At 42.8% G+C, this 16,676-nt stretch overlaps 1 protein-coding gene across 1 annotated transcript in view; it reads right to left on the bottom strand.

Moving 5' to 3' along the window:
* Positions 1–16,676, bottom strand: part of LOC120912131 (MAP kinase-interacting serine/threonine-protein kinase 2-like) — a 237,520-nt gene that overhangs the window by 47,897 nt on the left and 172,947 nt on the right. Inside the window, 1 exon segment of the mRNA XM_040322579.1 lies at positions 6,496–6,551. Coding sequence (XP_040178513.1) covers positions 6,496–6,551 — 56 coding nt within the window.

The following is a 16,676-nucleotide window of genomic DNA, read 5'->3' on the forward strand; positions in this document are numbered from 1 at the left end:
CGAAAAGGAAAAACACTTCTATCTCTCCTTCAAGGTGTAAAATCTTCAAAACATATTCAAAGAAATCTTCCACCACACCCGATGTGAAAAAATTGTGAATCCTCCACCAATAGAAATGGCCACTCACCGGAACTATATGCCTAGCACTCTTGTGTTTTGGCACAGTAGCTTTGTTATAGTTAGTTTACATCAGCAGGCGAGCTTCCGTTCCCAGACAGGTGGACAAGTAAGATCCTCATAAATGAAGAAAGTGTGACATAGTGTAAAACCGTAAAAGTAATTTAATCACAAACCACAAGCAAAATCTTCAAAAGATGCACTCACACAATGCCAAAATTAAAAAGCGTGATAAATACACAGCAAAGATTCCTCTGTATTGTGCGGCTGAAATGCAACGGTCTCGGCGGACCCAGAAAATAAAACCCAGGCAACTCACACCACTCGATCCCCACACTGTGTTGGAAGTGAAATTGAAGCTGGCGTGAACGAAAAACCGAACGCTGGTCACTGGCGAACAAACACGCAACTGGCCTATCTTCTCACGTTAGCAATTGGTCACTGATCAGATGATAACCAAGCTTCCGACATGTTTCGTCGTAAAATTTGAAGTCAAATTTTACGACGAAACATGTCGGAAGCTTGGTTATCATCTGATCAGTGACCAATTGCTAACGTGAGAAGATAGGCCAGTTGCGTGTTTGTTCGCCAGTGACCGGCGTTCGGTTTTTCGTTCACGCCAGCTTCAATTTCACTTCCAACACAGTGTGGGGATCGAGTGGTGTGAGTTGCCTGGGTTTTATTTTCTGGGTCCGCCGAGACCGTTGCATTTCAGCCGCACAATACAGAGGAATCTTTGCTGTGTATTTATCACGCTTTTTAATTTTGGCATTGTGTGAGTGCATCTTTTGAAGATTTTGCTTGTGGTTTGTGATTAAATTACTTTTACGGTTTTACACTATGTCACACTTTCTTCATTTATGAGGATCTTACTTGTCCACCTGTCTGGGAACGGAAGCTCGCCTGCTGATGTAAACTAACTATAACAAAGCTACTGTGCCAAAACACAAGAGTGCTAGGCATATAGTTCCGGTGAGTGGCTATTTCTATTGGTGGAGGATTCACTATTTTTTCACATCGGGTGTGGTGGAAGATTTCTTTGAATATGTTTTGAAGATTTTACACCTTGAAGGAGAGAAAGAAGTGTTTTTGCTTTTCGCTCTTCCATGAACTTTATGTTTTTCTATGAACACTTTTATCACGGGCTTTTGACTCATTTGCATTTATATTTGGATTATTATTATTTATTATTCATCACAGTGTGGATCACACACACTTTAGCGCTGTTTTATATATAATTTTTGGTTTATTGGTTTAAACACGTTATATATACTTTTTCATATTGACACTTTTAGAACAGCAGCTGTGATTTCTACTATTGTTGTTGTCCTGAGCGCAGAGGTGTGAATCAATAGGGCGCCATTGTTTGATCACATTTTTTTCGGTGAAGATAGCTGCCCAATATGTGACAGCGTGTCACAGACTGAGAGGGACATGAAAAACTGAGGACTTTCACAGACTTATGTCCATTCCCCTTTATATTACCCCCCTTCCCCTTTTCCTATACAAACTCAACTGCTTTGGCAATGCTAACATGTATTTGGTCCTGCCAATAAAGCTTATTTGAATTTGAATTTGAGAAGGAGAGAGAGAAGGAGAGAGAGAGGAGAGAGGAGAGAGAAGGAGAGCGAGAGAGAAGGAGAGAGAGAGGGAGAGAAGGAGAGAGAGACACACAGATAGAGAGACAGAGGAGAGAGAGAGAGAGACACACAGAGAAGGAGAGAGAGAGTCAGAGAGAGAGAAAGACAGAGAGAGGAGAGAGAAGGACAGAGAGAGAAGGAGAGAGAGGGAGAGAAGGAGAGAGGGAGAGAGAGAGAGAGAGCAGGAGAGAGAGAGAGGAGAGATAGAAGGAGAGAGAGACACAGAGAGAGAGAGAGAGACACAGAAATAGAGAGAGAGAGACAGAGAAGGAGGGAGAGAGACGAGGGAGACAGAGAAGGAGAGAGAGGGTCAGAGAGAGAGAGAGAGAGAGGGTCAGAGAGAGAGAAGGAGAGACAGAGAGAAAAGGAGAGACAGAGAGAAAAGGAGAGACAGAGAGAAAAGGAGAGACAGAGAGAAAAGGAGAGACAGAGAGAGAAGGAGAGACAGAGAGAGAGAGGGAGTCAGGGAGAGGAGAGAGGGAGTCAGAGAGAGGAGAGAGGGGAGAAGGAGAGATATAAGAGAGAGAGAGGTGAAGGAGAGAGATAAGAGAGAGAGCGAGATGGAGGGAGAGACAGAAGGAGAGAGAGAGAGAGAGAGAGAGAGAGAGAGAGAGAAGGAATGAGGAGGAGAGAGAGGGGGAATGGGGGAGAGAGAGAGGGAATGAGGGAGAGAGAGGGGGAGAGAGAGGGGGAGAGAGGAGAGAGGGAGAGAGGAGAGAGGGAGAGAGAGGAGAGAGGGAGGGTGAGAGGAGAGAGGAGAGAGGGAGGGTGAGAGGAGAGAGGAGAGAGGGGGAGAGAGAGAGGAGAGAGGGAGAGAGAGAGAGAGAGAGAAAGAGAGACAGAGAGAGAAGGAGAGACAGAGAGAGAAGGAGAGACAGAGAGAAGGAGAGACAGAGAGAGAAGGAGAGACAGAGAGAGAAGGCGAGACAGAGAGAGGGAGTCAGAGAGAGAGAGGGGAGAAGGAGAGAGAGAGAGAGAGAGAGAGAGAGAGAGAGAGAGAGAGATGAGAGAGGGGAGAAGGAGAGATATAAGAGAGAGAGAGGAGAGGGAGAGAGAGAGGAGAAGGAGAGAGATAAGAGAAAGAGCGAACGAGAGGGAGGGAGAGAGGAGACAGAAGGAGAGAGAGACAGAAGGAGAGAGAGAGGAGAGAGAAGGAATGAGGGGGAGAGAGAGAGGGGGAATGAGGGAGATAGAGGAGAGGGAATGAGGGAGAGAGAGGAGAGGGGGGGAATGAGAGAGAGAGAGGGAGAGAGGAGAGAGGGAATGAGGGAGAGAGAGAGAGAGGGAGAGAGAGAGGGAGAGAGAGAGGAGAGAGGGAGAAGGAGAGAGGGAGAGAGAGAGAGAGAAAGGAGAGAGGGAGAGAGAGAGAGAGAGAGAGAGAGAAAGGAGAGAGGGGGAGAGAGAGAGAGAGAGAGAGAGAGAGGGAGAAGGAGAGAGAGAGACACACAGAGAAGGAGAGACAGAGAAGGAGACACATACAGAGAGAGAGAAAGAGAGTGAGACACAGAGAAGGAGAGAGAGGGTCAGAGAGAGAAGGACAGAGAGAGAGAGAGAGAGAGAAGGACAGAGAGAGAGAGAGAAGGAGAGAGAGAGAGAGAATGAGAGAGAGAGAATGAGAGACAGAGAGAGAAGGAGAGAGGAGAGACAGAGAGAGAGAGTCAGAGAGGGAGAGTCAGAGAGGAGAGAGGGAGTCAGGGAGAGGAGAGAGGGAGTCAGAGAGAGGAGAGAGGGAGAGAGATGAGAGAGGGGAGAAGGAGAGAGATAAGAGAGAGAGAGACAGAAGGAGACAGAGAGAGAGAGAGAGAGAGGGGGGAATGAGGGGGAGAGAGAGGGGGAATGGGGGAGAGGGAATGAGGGAGAGAGAGGGGAGAGAGAGGGAGAGGGAGAGAGAGAGAGAGAGAGAGAGAGAGAGGAGAGAGGGAGGGAGAGAGAGAGGAGAGAGAGAGAGAGAGAGAGAGAGACAGAGAAGGATAGAGACACACGCAGAGAAGGAGAGAGACAGAGAAGGAGACACAGACAGAGAGAGAGAGAGAAATAGAGAGACAGAGAGAAGGAGAGACAGAGAGAGAAGGAGAGACAGAGAGAGAAGGCGAGACAGACAGAGAGAGGGAGTCAGATAGAGAGAGGGAGTCAGATAGAGAGAGTCAGAGAGAGGGAGTCAGAGAGAGATGAGAGAGGGGAGAAGGAGAGATATAAGAGAGAGAGAGAGAGAGGAGAAGGAGAGAGATAAGAGAAAGAGCGAACGAGAGGGAGGGAGAGAGGAGACAGAAGGAGAGAGAGACAGAAGGAGAGAGAGAGGAGAGAGAAGGAATGAGGGGGAGAGAGAGAGAGGGAATGAGGGAGAGAGAGGAGAGGGAATGAGAGAGAGAGAGAGAGGGAATGAGGGAGAGAGAGAGGGAGAAGGAGAGAGGGAGAGAGAGAGGGAGAAGGAGAGAGGGAGAGAGAGAGAGAGAGAGAGAGAGGGGGGGGGGAGAGAAGGAGAGAGAGAGGAGAGAGAGAAGGAGAGAGAGACACACACAGAGAAGGAGACACAGACAGAGAGAGAAAGAGAGACAGAGAGAGAAGGAGAGACATAGAGAGAAGGAGAGACAGAGAGAGAAGGATAGACAGAGAGAGAAGGATAGACAGAGAGAGAAGGAGAGAGACACACACAGACAGAAAGTCAGAGAGAGAGAGGCGAGAGAGCGAGAGAAAAGGAGAGAGCGAGAAAGAGAAAAGGAGAGAGCGAGAAATAGAGAAGGAGAGAGAGAGAGGGGGAGAGAAAAAGAGCTGGGTTCTAGGCAATAATGTTCTTTGCAGACAGAACAAGATTTTACTACAGTTCAGCCATAAAAAAACGTTGCTCTTCCTCACCTCAATCCCCAACGCAGCTGGCTTCTTTCAAAGGCAGCTCCATGCCAAAACACGGGCAGTAACCAGTGCACCAATTGGCTGGGAGGCGGTGCAGCCTGCCTCCTGCTACCTTCTCAATCAGTAGCTGGCTGAAGTGACATCCCTCTCTCCCCCTCCATCACCCAGTCTTGACTACCAGCCCACCCAGCTTACTATGTGAGTGGCCCTGGATGACATATTTGCCAACCATGCTTATGCTGCACCGGGTGACAGCAGAGCGGTGCAGATTTATTATGGGGGATCAGACCCCCTAGCCCAGTCCGCCCCTGCACGGGACATATTTTCCGGGATTCTGCGTGTGACACAGTCAGACCTGGACATTCACTGTCTGGTGAGCGGGCTGGAGGTACAAAGGGGAGATGGGAAGCTCCATTGCTGAACCAGGAAATAACCATGTTAGAGACTGGCTTTACAGCACAAAATCCTTTGGCTAGTATAACTACAGTGGCAAAAAAAAAAAAAAAATGGTATGTGAACCCCACACCCCAGCATTAAAGAGGAAGTAAACCCTGATACTAGCCCATTATGTGGCACTTACCTGCAAAAGAATCCTTCTGGCCCCTCTTCCTTCCGGCCACGGACTCCGGCCGTGTGATGTCACTCCCGCGCATGCGCACGGGAGCAGCGAGATGGGATTTTCAGTGGACCGCAAGTGAAATATCTCTTAAACGGCGTACGTTCAGGAAATATTTCCACTACCTATAGGTAAGCCTTATTTTAGGCTTACCTATAGGTAGAAGTCCAAAAAGTGGGTTTACAACCACTTTAACTGGTTTTCTGCAGCACAACAATAGACACAATTAGCCAGATTCAGGTAGAACGGCGTATGTTTAAGCGGGCGTAGCGCAGCTCATATGCGCTACGCCGATGTAAAATAGAGAGGCAAGTACAGTATTCACAAAGCACTTGCTCCCTAAGTTACGGCAGCGTAGTGTAAATGGGCCGGCGTAAGCCCGCCTAATTCAAAGTAGGCAGGTAGTGGGCATGTTGTATTAAAATGAATCTTGACCCCATGTAAATGAAGCGCCGAACGAACGGCGCATGCTCAGGATCACGTCGAATTTACGCCTTAAGATACGACGGCTTAATGGCAACGACGTGAACGTAACCTACGCCCAGCCCCATTCACGTACAACTTACTTAAACTACGTAAAATCCGACGGCTGTTCTGTCGTCCATACCTTTGCATTGGCTGCACCACACTATAGAGGTGTTTTATCTTTACCCCGGACGTACGCCTTACGTAAACGGCGTAGCTTACTGCGACGGGCGCAAGTACGTTCGCGAATCGGCGTATCTCGCTCATTTACATGTTCAACGCGTAAATCAATGGAATCGCCCCTAGCGGCCAGCGTAAATATGCACCCAAGATACGACGGCGTAGGAGACTTACGTCGGTCGTATGCTGCCAAAATTCAGGCGTATCTTAGTACAAGAATACGGCGCATAGATACGACTGCGCATCCATGGACTTACGCGGCGTATCATTAGATACGCCGTCGTAAGTCTTTCTGAATCCGGCTATATGTGCTTATGCCGAACATACAAACAATCCTAATTTCTTTACTGAATGAACACACCCATTAAACATTCACAGTGTTGGGAGGAAATAGTAAGTGAACAGGAATGCGGTGCGATTCTTGTCCAAAACATACTAGTACTTGTGCAAATACTAGGTATTGGCACCAATATCTGTATCCGTACGAACCTAACATACACACACACATATACAGTATTGCTTTTTCTGTGTGGTTAATAGCAGTTTTCATAAAACTGTACATATATCAGGCCACATAACAGTATTGCGACTCAAATTATATATAATTGCCATTCTCAAAAGATTTACCTGATGAGGACTTTCACACAGGATATTTTCAGGTTTCAGATCCCGATGTGCAATACCTGGAGAAATATACACGGCTGTTAGTATAATCTTATTAATGTGGTATTTGCTGTAAAATGCAGGCACTGCTTTTTAGATCAGGGTCAGCCCCTAAAAAAACTGCTGCATAACTGCTGAAATTTTTTAGATTATATACTTACCTTACCCATCTTTCTCCAGTGGCACCTACACACCATGTTCTTTATAATGAGATAACGGGAACAATGAGTATCCCAAAAAAAAAAGACATTTGATAAACTCATTGCTCCACCGAAATCTTTTAACACAAAAGATGAGGGAAAGACAAGTATATAATCTAGCCCTTTTCTCTTGCAAATACAATACTTTCATCAACTACAGTATCTTGAAGCAATTTTCACAGGTGGGAGGATCTAAAAAGCAGATCTTGCAATGAACTGGAAGGCCTGCTTAAAGTGGATGTAGACTCTCACATATACCCAGTGAAGTGAACAGCCTCAGATGATATACACAGATGAAACCAGTCTCCCTACATAAGTTTTACATGTTGCTGTCGTCAGCTTGCTATATTCTTTAGAATTCTTACATTAGGTTCGAATTTTTACTTCCTCATTCAGCAGTAGAGGTGTAGTTTACACTGGGAGACATCTGACTGTAGGAAAGCCCCCCCCCCATTCACATTGGCAGAAGGAGGAAGATATCACCAGCTAAGAGGCCAGAGCTGCTCCTGTTTGGATGCACAACAGTTACCAAGAACTGGACGTCCTTCCAAAATTGATGAAAAGACAAGAAGAAAACTCGTCAGGGAGGCTGACAAGAGGCCTACAGCAACATTAAAGGAGCTGCAGGAATATCTGGCAAGTATTGGCTGTGTGGAACATGACAACAATCTCCCTTTTCCCTCCGCCTTTTCTTACGAAGAAAAAGATCCAAGCCTGGCTAAATATCGCAAAAACACATCTGAAGTCTCCCAAAAGCATGTGGGGAAAATGTCTTATGGTCTGATGAAACCAAGGTTGAACTTTTTGCCCATAATTCCAAAAGATATGTTATGTACAAAAACACTGCACAGGACCAAAAGAACACCACACCCACAGTGAAGCATGGTGGCGGCAGCATCATCATTCTTTTGGGCTGCTTTTCTTCAGCTCGAACAGGGGCCTTAGTCAAATTAGGGGAATTATGAACAGTTCCAAATACCAGTCAATATTAGCACAAAGCCTTCAGGCTTCTGATAGAAAGCCGTTATGCTGAAAGATGAAGTTCCTCTTCATGTTCAAAGACCCAAAGCATACATACAAATCAGAAAAAAGAGGGAAGCTGCGCTGCATATATAATAATGTGGACTTAAATCAACATAGGTGAACAATATGTTGTATTTCGTGCACAAAAAACACCAGTGCAAAATCAATATCTTATACACAAGTGAAAAAATAGAAAAGTTCATATGGATAGATAAATCCCAAAAGTTCAAAAAGGGATGTGACAGAGATGACAAAAGACTGTCCGAATGGGTGTTGAGAGGTCCAGAAGAGATCTTGTGAATCAGTAAGACTGAGGAGAGTAGCCTCCACCACTTATGTTCTAACTGCTTACCGAAATGATTGGACCTCTAATGAGATCAACAACGCATATATTCAAACAAGCCAGCCCAAGAAATCCAGGAATCCTGTCACTCTGTCTGTGTCTCCATATTCTTAATTGTCAGATCGTCATTCCTCCATATGCATGACCCAGAAGGACAACACTGACATAGTGTAATAACGTTTACAAAGTTTAATATTTAAAAGTAGATACACTCACATGAATGCAGATAAAAAGTGCGTAATTCTCTGCTGTAGCCGGACGGCTTTGCTATCCGCCTGTCCTTCCGGATAGACAGCGTGGTACAACTCGTGGTGACGTCAGCACACCGCTCCTCCCTACGCCGTTTCGTCACAACAATGACTTCTTCCAGGGGAACGAGCGGCGTGCTGACTCGCCACTCTTTATTCAGCATAGCAACGCCCAGGACCGCCCAGCTCTGAGATTTGGAAATCGAGGGCGCGATCCTCCATTTTGGAATTGGGATCCCTGACAGTATTAGAACTAATAGTAACGTGGGGATAGACTAAAGCTAAGAAAAAATCTATGTTAAGCCTCCAGTCGCAAATCAAGGTGCTTAAACTGTAGTTGCCATAGGCAATCACAGATGTTGCAATCGTGTATGCAAAGCAATTATTGATTTAAAGGACTGGATATCCAAAATTGAATAGTAAATATAATAACATATTAAAATACTTAGAATTTATTTCTATATGCTAGAATGATAAAGTAATAAAATGTGGCCCTGAAGTTGAGGCAGTGCCAATAAAATCTGTGCTAAATAGCAAATAAATTACAAGCTAAACAATAGCACATATAGCCAATGAATTGAATCAAAACGTTGTTAAAACGTATTTTAAAGGAAAAAGGTTTAAAAGTGTTGTTGACAAAAGTGCACGTATCCTCTCGCAACAATTGAGGCAGAAACAACAACAGTTCATTTACAGCATAAATGGTAGGAGAGAAACCATAATGCCAGAAATTAGAGCTTAGGAAAAAAAAAATAATAATTTATTTAAAAAAATGTAAAAATATATAAAAAATATATATGAAAAAAAAATCTTTTATATACATAAAAATATATGTATACAAATTACATATATAGAATAAAAAAGGCCCAGATTAGCCAAAGATCAGAGCTGGTTTACATACGGGCTAAAATTATTGCAAAATATAACTAGCCATTGTCAACGAAAGCGTTCACGTCAGTGTCTATATTGAGTCCATAAGGGATGTAAGTACGGATCCGATATATCCAGGCCATCTCAAGCCTGGTTAATTCTCTGACCAGTGAGCTGCCTCTCCAATGAGGATCAAATTTGTCTATCCCCATGAAGAGTGTACCTTCCGGGTTGCGATTATGACATTGATCATAATGGCTGGACACTGAATGTTGCGGAAAACCAGATCTAATGTTGGTAATATGTTCACCTAATCTTACATTCATTGGTCTTTTGGTCCTGCCAATATACTGTAATCCGCACGGACATTGTAAAAGATAAACAACCCCAGTTGTGCTGCACGTAATGAAGGGCTCAATCTTGTGGTCTTTCAAAGTGCTTGTTGAAATAAAAGATACGGTTTTCCTAGATTTACTTTTATTTAATGTACAAACTTTGCAGTTCATACATTGATGATATCCTTTGATGTCTCGTTGAAAAAAAGACACCTTTTTGGTGGGAGGATCCACTACATTGGGGGCCAATTTGTCCCGTAATGAGGGTACACCTCTGAAAATGACCTGAGGGTTGGTTGGTAAGAAGGTGTTAATGACCCTATCATTTGATAACAAATGCCAATGCTTTTTGATCAGTTTTTTTATGGCATAATGCTGACTGGAATAAGTGGTGATAAATGGCACCATAGGTTTGTTATTATTGGACTTGGGAATGGAGTCCAATAGTGTACATCTATCAATTTCAGCTACTTCATTATAAATGTTTTCCAGTGTGAGAGGATCATATCCTTTTTCAAGTAATCTGGTTTTGAGTATGCCAGCTTGTGTTTCATAGTCCTTCAAAGTAGAGCAATTTCTCCTCATCCTTATAAACTGGCTTTTTGGGACTGATTTTAACCAATTTTCATGGTGGCAACTTCCTATTGGAATAAATGAATTCCGATCTGTTTTTTTTAAATACGTTTTTGTTAGAAAGGAATCTTTTTCTTTTGTGATGGTGAGGTCCAGAAAGTTAATAGACTCCTGACTAGCTTCAAAAGACAAACAGATCCCTCGCTCATTGTAATTAAGTGAGGAAATGAAGGAATCCAGTTGTGGTTTACTGCCTGTCCATAGGAGGAGGACGTCATCAATGTACCTAGCCCACAACAATATGTGGGGACTCTGTTCGCTATAGATGACGTCCTCCTACCATTTGGCCATAAATAGATTGGCCAGGCTGCGTGCGTATTTAGCACCCATGGCAACTCCGCGGATTTGTCTATAATAATTATGGTCAAACCAAAAATAATTATGACTTGCCGCGTACTCCAATAGTTCCATAATGAAATCCCTCTGCAGTGGCAGTACGTTGAAAGAAAGATCTAGGTAATGTTTAACAGCTTGAATACCCAAATTGTGGGGAATGATCGTATACAATGACTTAACGTCAGCTGTCACCATCCACACATTTTTATCAGCCTTTATTTGAGAGAGTATATTGATAACCTGTTTAGAGTCTTTGAGATGCGATGGCATTTTCTGGACTAGAGGCTAAAGAAAATAGATCTATATATTTCCCCACCCTGGACGTGATGGAATCTATGCCACTAATGATTGGGCGTCCAGGGGGGCATGTAAGACTCTTGTGAATCTTCGGGAGGCTGTATAAGATCGGACCTCTTGGAGCCCTAGGGACTAAGAACAGTTGTTCTTTTTCATTGAGGATCCCCTTTTCAGAGCCCTTTTGGACTAGTGTTTCCAAAGAGCTTTTATATTGAATGATAGGATTCCCCAATAAAGGAGCATAAGTATCCCGATCGTTAACTATTGTCTTTATCCCATCAATGTAAGGAATACGATCCATAATTACTATCCCCCCTCCTTTGTCTGCTAGACGTATAACCACGTCCTTATTAGTGCATAAAGTGTCCAAACCAATTTCTAGTTTAGGATCCATTTTTTGATTAGAGACTTTGATCTTCTCTAAATCTCTTAGCACTACATCCCTGAAAACTCTCAGTGAAGGAGCCAGAGTACCAGGGGGATTCCAAGTGGAAGCATTGGAAAGTCCTGGATGTTGGACAGTTACTTGAGCGGCAACTGTATCCTTAATTGGCACACCTGTAAAGTAACGTTTTATGTTCACTTTGCGTATGTATTGGTGAATATCCATATAAGTTTGGAATTTATTGAGTTTCCTTGGAGGGGCAAATTTGAGTCCTTTATTTAACAGAGTGATTTCTGGTAGGGTTAAAACATGAGAGCTGAGGTTATAGATGCCATCACCATTCATACTCTCGTTTTTTTTAGGTTGTGTTCTCCTCCCCCCTCTGCTCCCTCTTTGTCTTCTACAGGTCTTTTTATTCCCTGATTGGGTTTGGGAAAACCCCAATGTTCACCTGAATTTTTTTCCCATTGGCCTGAAGGGAAATCTCTTGATGGTCCAAGTCGATATAGCTCTTGAATTTGTCTTGCCTGTTCATAATCAGTAGGTGCATTGCTTCTTGGGCCTTCACGGTCTCTTAATGGGTAAAAACGATTTCTAGTATCTATGTCACTATCATAGTCGAGATCTTCCCTCGACCTTTCTGCAAAGTGTCGGGGATCCTGATGAGATCTCTGTTCAGAATAAGGGCCATAGTTGTAACTGTCACCGTAACCTCTCCAAGGATCCCTCTCTCTCCTTGGGGAATCCCTATAATAATGATACTGTTGGGGGCCATTATTTCGATCTGAATTAGTCCCATAGTTTTCATACGTCGGTTTGATCCAACCAGAATTGTTTACTTGTGGGTGATTTTTCAAAAGACCTGATGTCCTATTTGGTGAATGGTTATTCACCTTTAACCTTTTCCCCATTTTTTTTAGCTTTAGGGGTCTTTGTCTGGTCCTTATTTATCAATGATTGTTGTGAATTAGTTGCTGTTTCCACAGGAATGTTGTCACCTTGTACTATAGCTTCCATTCTAGAATTGGCCTCATTTTGTTGTTCGGCTGCTAGTTTTTTCGGCCATTCAAAAACTAGACTAGCCTGGTAGTCTCCAAAGTCTCTATTGTACTTTTTCCTTTTTTTGATTTTTTGTTCCTTTTCTTCTTTGTCAAGAATCCCCAAAAGATTGGAGGATCTTTCTTTATACTCATCACTCTCTTTACATGGTGATAAGGTTTCTTTGAGTGCTTTAATCTCAATGTCTAGCTTTTCCAATTTGGTGGGGTTTTTTGTCACCAAAAAGCGTAAAAAGTTCACCCCGGCTTCATTGAAGTACCAAAACCACTCTTGTAGTTCTAGATCGCCATTTTGAAGGCTCACCTGCCACCTAAGGCTCCTAGGGACCATATTGAGTTTTATGTATGTATTTAGAAACGCTATATCCCACTGAGTGTGGATTTCAGTAATAGTAAGGGTCCTTTCACACGAGCGGATCGTTCGTCCATTCATTACAAGTCCGTTAACGGACTTGTAATGAATCCCTATGGGATCGCGTCCGTTAGCGGATGGTCCGTCTGCATCCGATCCCCCATAGGAGACAGCGGAGCAGAGACAGGGCGGTCCCGGCACTGTGTGCGGGGACCGCCCTATCCGCCGACAGCTCAGCGGGGATCCCCGCTGAGCTTTGGCGGACACACGGAGCGGACCCAGAAACGGTCCGCTCCGTGTGAAAGGACCCTAAGGTTTTTAAGTCTGATAAAAAGACCTTTCATATCACTTTCTTTATCATCATACATTTTAAAGACGCCTTCAGTGTTGACAATTTTAGAGGCTCTATAGTCAAATACATCCATGTTGAACTTAAAATAAAAAATAAAAAAAAATGAACGTGTGTTTAAATAAGTGGTTAATATTATGACAATATAACCACTTACACCTAATAAAAGTGTTTTAAGTAAATAAAGTAAATATGACCGCTGCTGTATGCGTATATCTAGAGGCTATACTAAATGGTTGGAAAAAATACTGCGCAGGTCTAAATGTGCATGAACAGTGAATCACAATGTGGAAATAAATGAATAAAAATGCTGCTGCAGCTAATATGTCAGATATAAACATAAATAGCAAGTAGAAAAAAGAGGGAAGCTGCGCTGCATATATAATAATGTGGACATAAATCAACATAGGTGAACAATATGTTGTATATCGTGCACAAAAAACACCAGTGCAAAATCAATATCTTATACACAAGTGAAAAAATAGAAAGTTCATATGGATAGATAAATCCCAAAAGTTCAAAAAGGGATGTGACAAAGAACAGCTCGAACAGGGGCCTTAGTCAAATTAGGGGAATTATGAACAGTTCCAAATACCAGTCAATATTAGCACAAAGCCTTCAGGCTTCTGATAGAAAGCCGTTATGCTGAAAGATGAAGTTCCTCTTCATGTTCAAAGACCCAAAGCATACATTAAAAATCAACAAAGGAATTGCTTCACCAGAAGATTAAAGTTTTGGCATGGCCCAGCCAGAGCACAGACCAGAAACATATTTGGAGTGTTTTTGCAAAGAAGAGTGGGCAAATATTGCCAAGTCAAGATGTGCCATGCTGATGGACTCATACTCAAAAAGACTGAGTGCTGTAAAATCAAAGGGAGCTTCAAAGTATTAATTTAAGGGTGTGAACACTTATGTAACCATATTATTTTAGCTTTCTATTTTTACTTCCCTCCACCTAAAAGATTTCAGTTTGTTGTTCAACTGGAAGGTGGAAAAAGTTCTGAAATTATTTATCTTTTTACATCACAGAAACCTGACATTTCAACAGGGGTGTGTAGACATTTTTTGTATATATATATATATATATATATATATATATATATATATATATACACACACACACACTCTGTATGTCTCAACTTCAGATTTCATTCAACTTGAATTTTTTTATCCCCTTCACAAAGTTCAAAAGTGTAACTAAAGCCAAGAACACAAACTTTATGTATTGCAGCAGTAGCATTCGTTTTCTTCTTTTTAGAGTCCCCCCCCTTTATTTTTACCTGGTAAACCTGCCAGTAACACACTTCCAGTCCTAGGGTGCCAACATTCACGGCACTGTATATATGGAGGAGTAGGACTGACACCCTAGAACAGTAGGCATAATAGGACTACAGAAAACCTCCCACGCTGCGCAATTCCATTCAACATGGGGGAATTGTTCTTCCATTGCACGTAATCAATTTATTGGAAACGGACTTGAAGCCGGTCCTTTGAATATGACATGATCATTAATGCCAGGAGAGCAGAAGTGAGATTTTAGACAGCAGTCTTTATTCAAATGGACCAGAACACAAAAAACAACACCTGGGAATTCATACAAACTGAGTTTTGCAGCACTGCCTCTCGTATGTTCTAAAAGTGGTGCAGACATGCGCCAAATTAATGTACCTGTCTAGAACATACACTTGAATTAATCTTCTTCTGGTGAAGCAATTCCTTTGTTGATTTGGATGTATGCTTTGGGTCTTTGAACATGAAGAGGACTTCATCTTTCAGCACAACGGCTTTCTATCAGAAGCCTGAAGGCTTTGTGCTAATATTGACTGGTATTTGGAACTGTTCATAATTCCCCTAATTTGACTAAGGCCCCTGTTCGAGCTGTTCTTTGTCACATCCCTTTTTGAACTTTTGGGATTTATCTATCCATATGAACTTTCTATTTTTTCACTTGTGTATAAGATATTGATTTTGCACTGGTGTTTTTTGTGCACGATATACAACATATTGTTCACCTATGTTGATTTAAGTCCACATTATTATATATGCAGCGCAGCTTCCCTCTTTTTTCTACTTGCTATTTATGTTTATATCTGACATATTAGCTGCAGCAGCATTTTTATTCATTTATTTCCACATTGTGATTCACTGTTCACGCACATTTAGACCTGCGCAGTATTTTTTCCAACCATTTAGTATAGCCTCTAGATATACGCATACAGCAGCGGTCATATTTACTTTATTTACTTAAAACACTTTTATTAGGTGTAAGTGGTTATATTGTCATAATATTAACCACTTATTTAAACACACGTTCATTTTTTTTTTTTTAATTTATTTTAAGTTCAACGTGGATGTATTTCACTATAGAGCCTCTGAAATTGTCACAAGAGCAGGATCGGGCCACTCTGTGCAAAACAAACTGCACAATGGAGGCAAGTATGACATGTTTGTTATTTTATTTTTTTAAATAAACCTTTTAACCCCTTTAACTTCTATAGTCAGGAAGATACTTGAGCATTTCATAAAACACCACATGATTGAATTTTTGCTAGAGTCAATATTAAAAAGCAATAGTCAGAGGATTCACGATAAATCAAAGTTGTCCTGGAACTAGGTCGCAGCCCCCAGGGCTACCAAGCATCTCCCAGCCCTTAGCACTTGGGCCAAGAGTTTTTTTGAGGTTTTGGAAAAGGAAGGGAGTGGGAGGCCCAAAAGGAACGTTTTAGGGTCGAATGGCACCCAGGAACCAAAGATGGATTGGAGAAGGGAGTGCACTGTCTGCCAGTAGGGGACGATCAGTGTGCATGTCCAATAGGTATGATACCACCTCTTTACAACAGCGCCAACAGCGGCGATTGGCAGAGGGGTATATAGAATGGAGCAGGTCAGGAGTGTGGTACCAGTGAAGTAAAATTTTGTATTGATTTTCTTTGTATAACGTACAGACAGAACTCTTAGAGGCCTGCGACCAGATAAGTTGCCATGTCTTCAAGGGTATAGCCTCACCTAAGGCCTGCTCCCATTTGCGCATATAGGCATGCCGGGGTCCAGTTGGTGACACATCTGTGATCAGGAGTTGAAAGGTGTGCGATATCATACCTTTAGGGGACGAACCCTCCAAGCAGATTTTCTCAAACTCGGTTAAGGGGGAGAATTGCAGGTTTAGTACCAGAGACTGTGCAAAATGGCGGATTTGTAGGTAACTAAAGAAGGCATGTCTAGGTAAATCAAAGGCATCTTTCAAATCCTGGAAGGACCTCTAAGTTCTGGTTCTGGTATTCACCAATTGACCGTACCGAAACAAGGCCCTATTCACCCAGCAGTGGGACATCTGCAAGGTCAAGCTGTCTGGGACATTGGGAGTAAACAGAAAGGATGTGACCAGGGAAGCAGTGGAGGTGAGTGGGTACATCGATTTAGCGCGTCGCCAAAGTGTTCGTAAGAGCGCCAATGGTCCTAGCAATTGGGACCCACCGAGAGGCACATCCGTACTCCATAGCATGGAGTTGGAATGGGTAGGGGCCAGTCACAGCTTTTCAATTCGTGTCCATCGAATTTTTTTTAAATATTGTAAAAAGTAAAAACTACCGACACCATCCTACTTACACTGTCCACAGCTCTGACTGACTGATACGGTCTACTCTTAAGGTAGTGCAAGTTTATATTTTTTACAGTGACAGGTTTTATTATATTTTTCTATGTTTTTCTTACTAGTT

The sequence above is a fragment of the Rana temporaria genome, chromosome 1 (genome assembly GCF_905171775.1).
Source record: "Rana temporaria chromosome 1, aRanTem1.1, whole genome shotgun sequence".
NCBI classification, from domain to species: domain Eukaryota; kingdom Metazoa; phylum Chordata; class Amphibia; order Anura; family Ranidae; genus Rana; species Rana temporaria.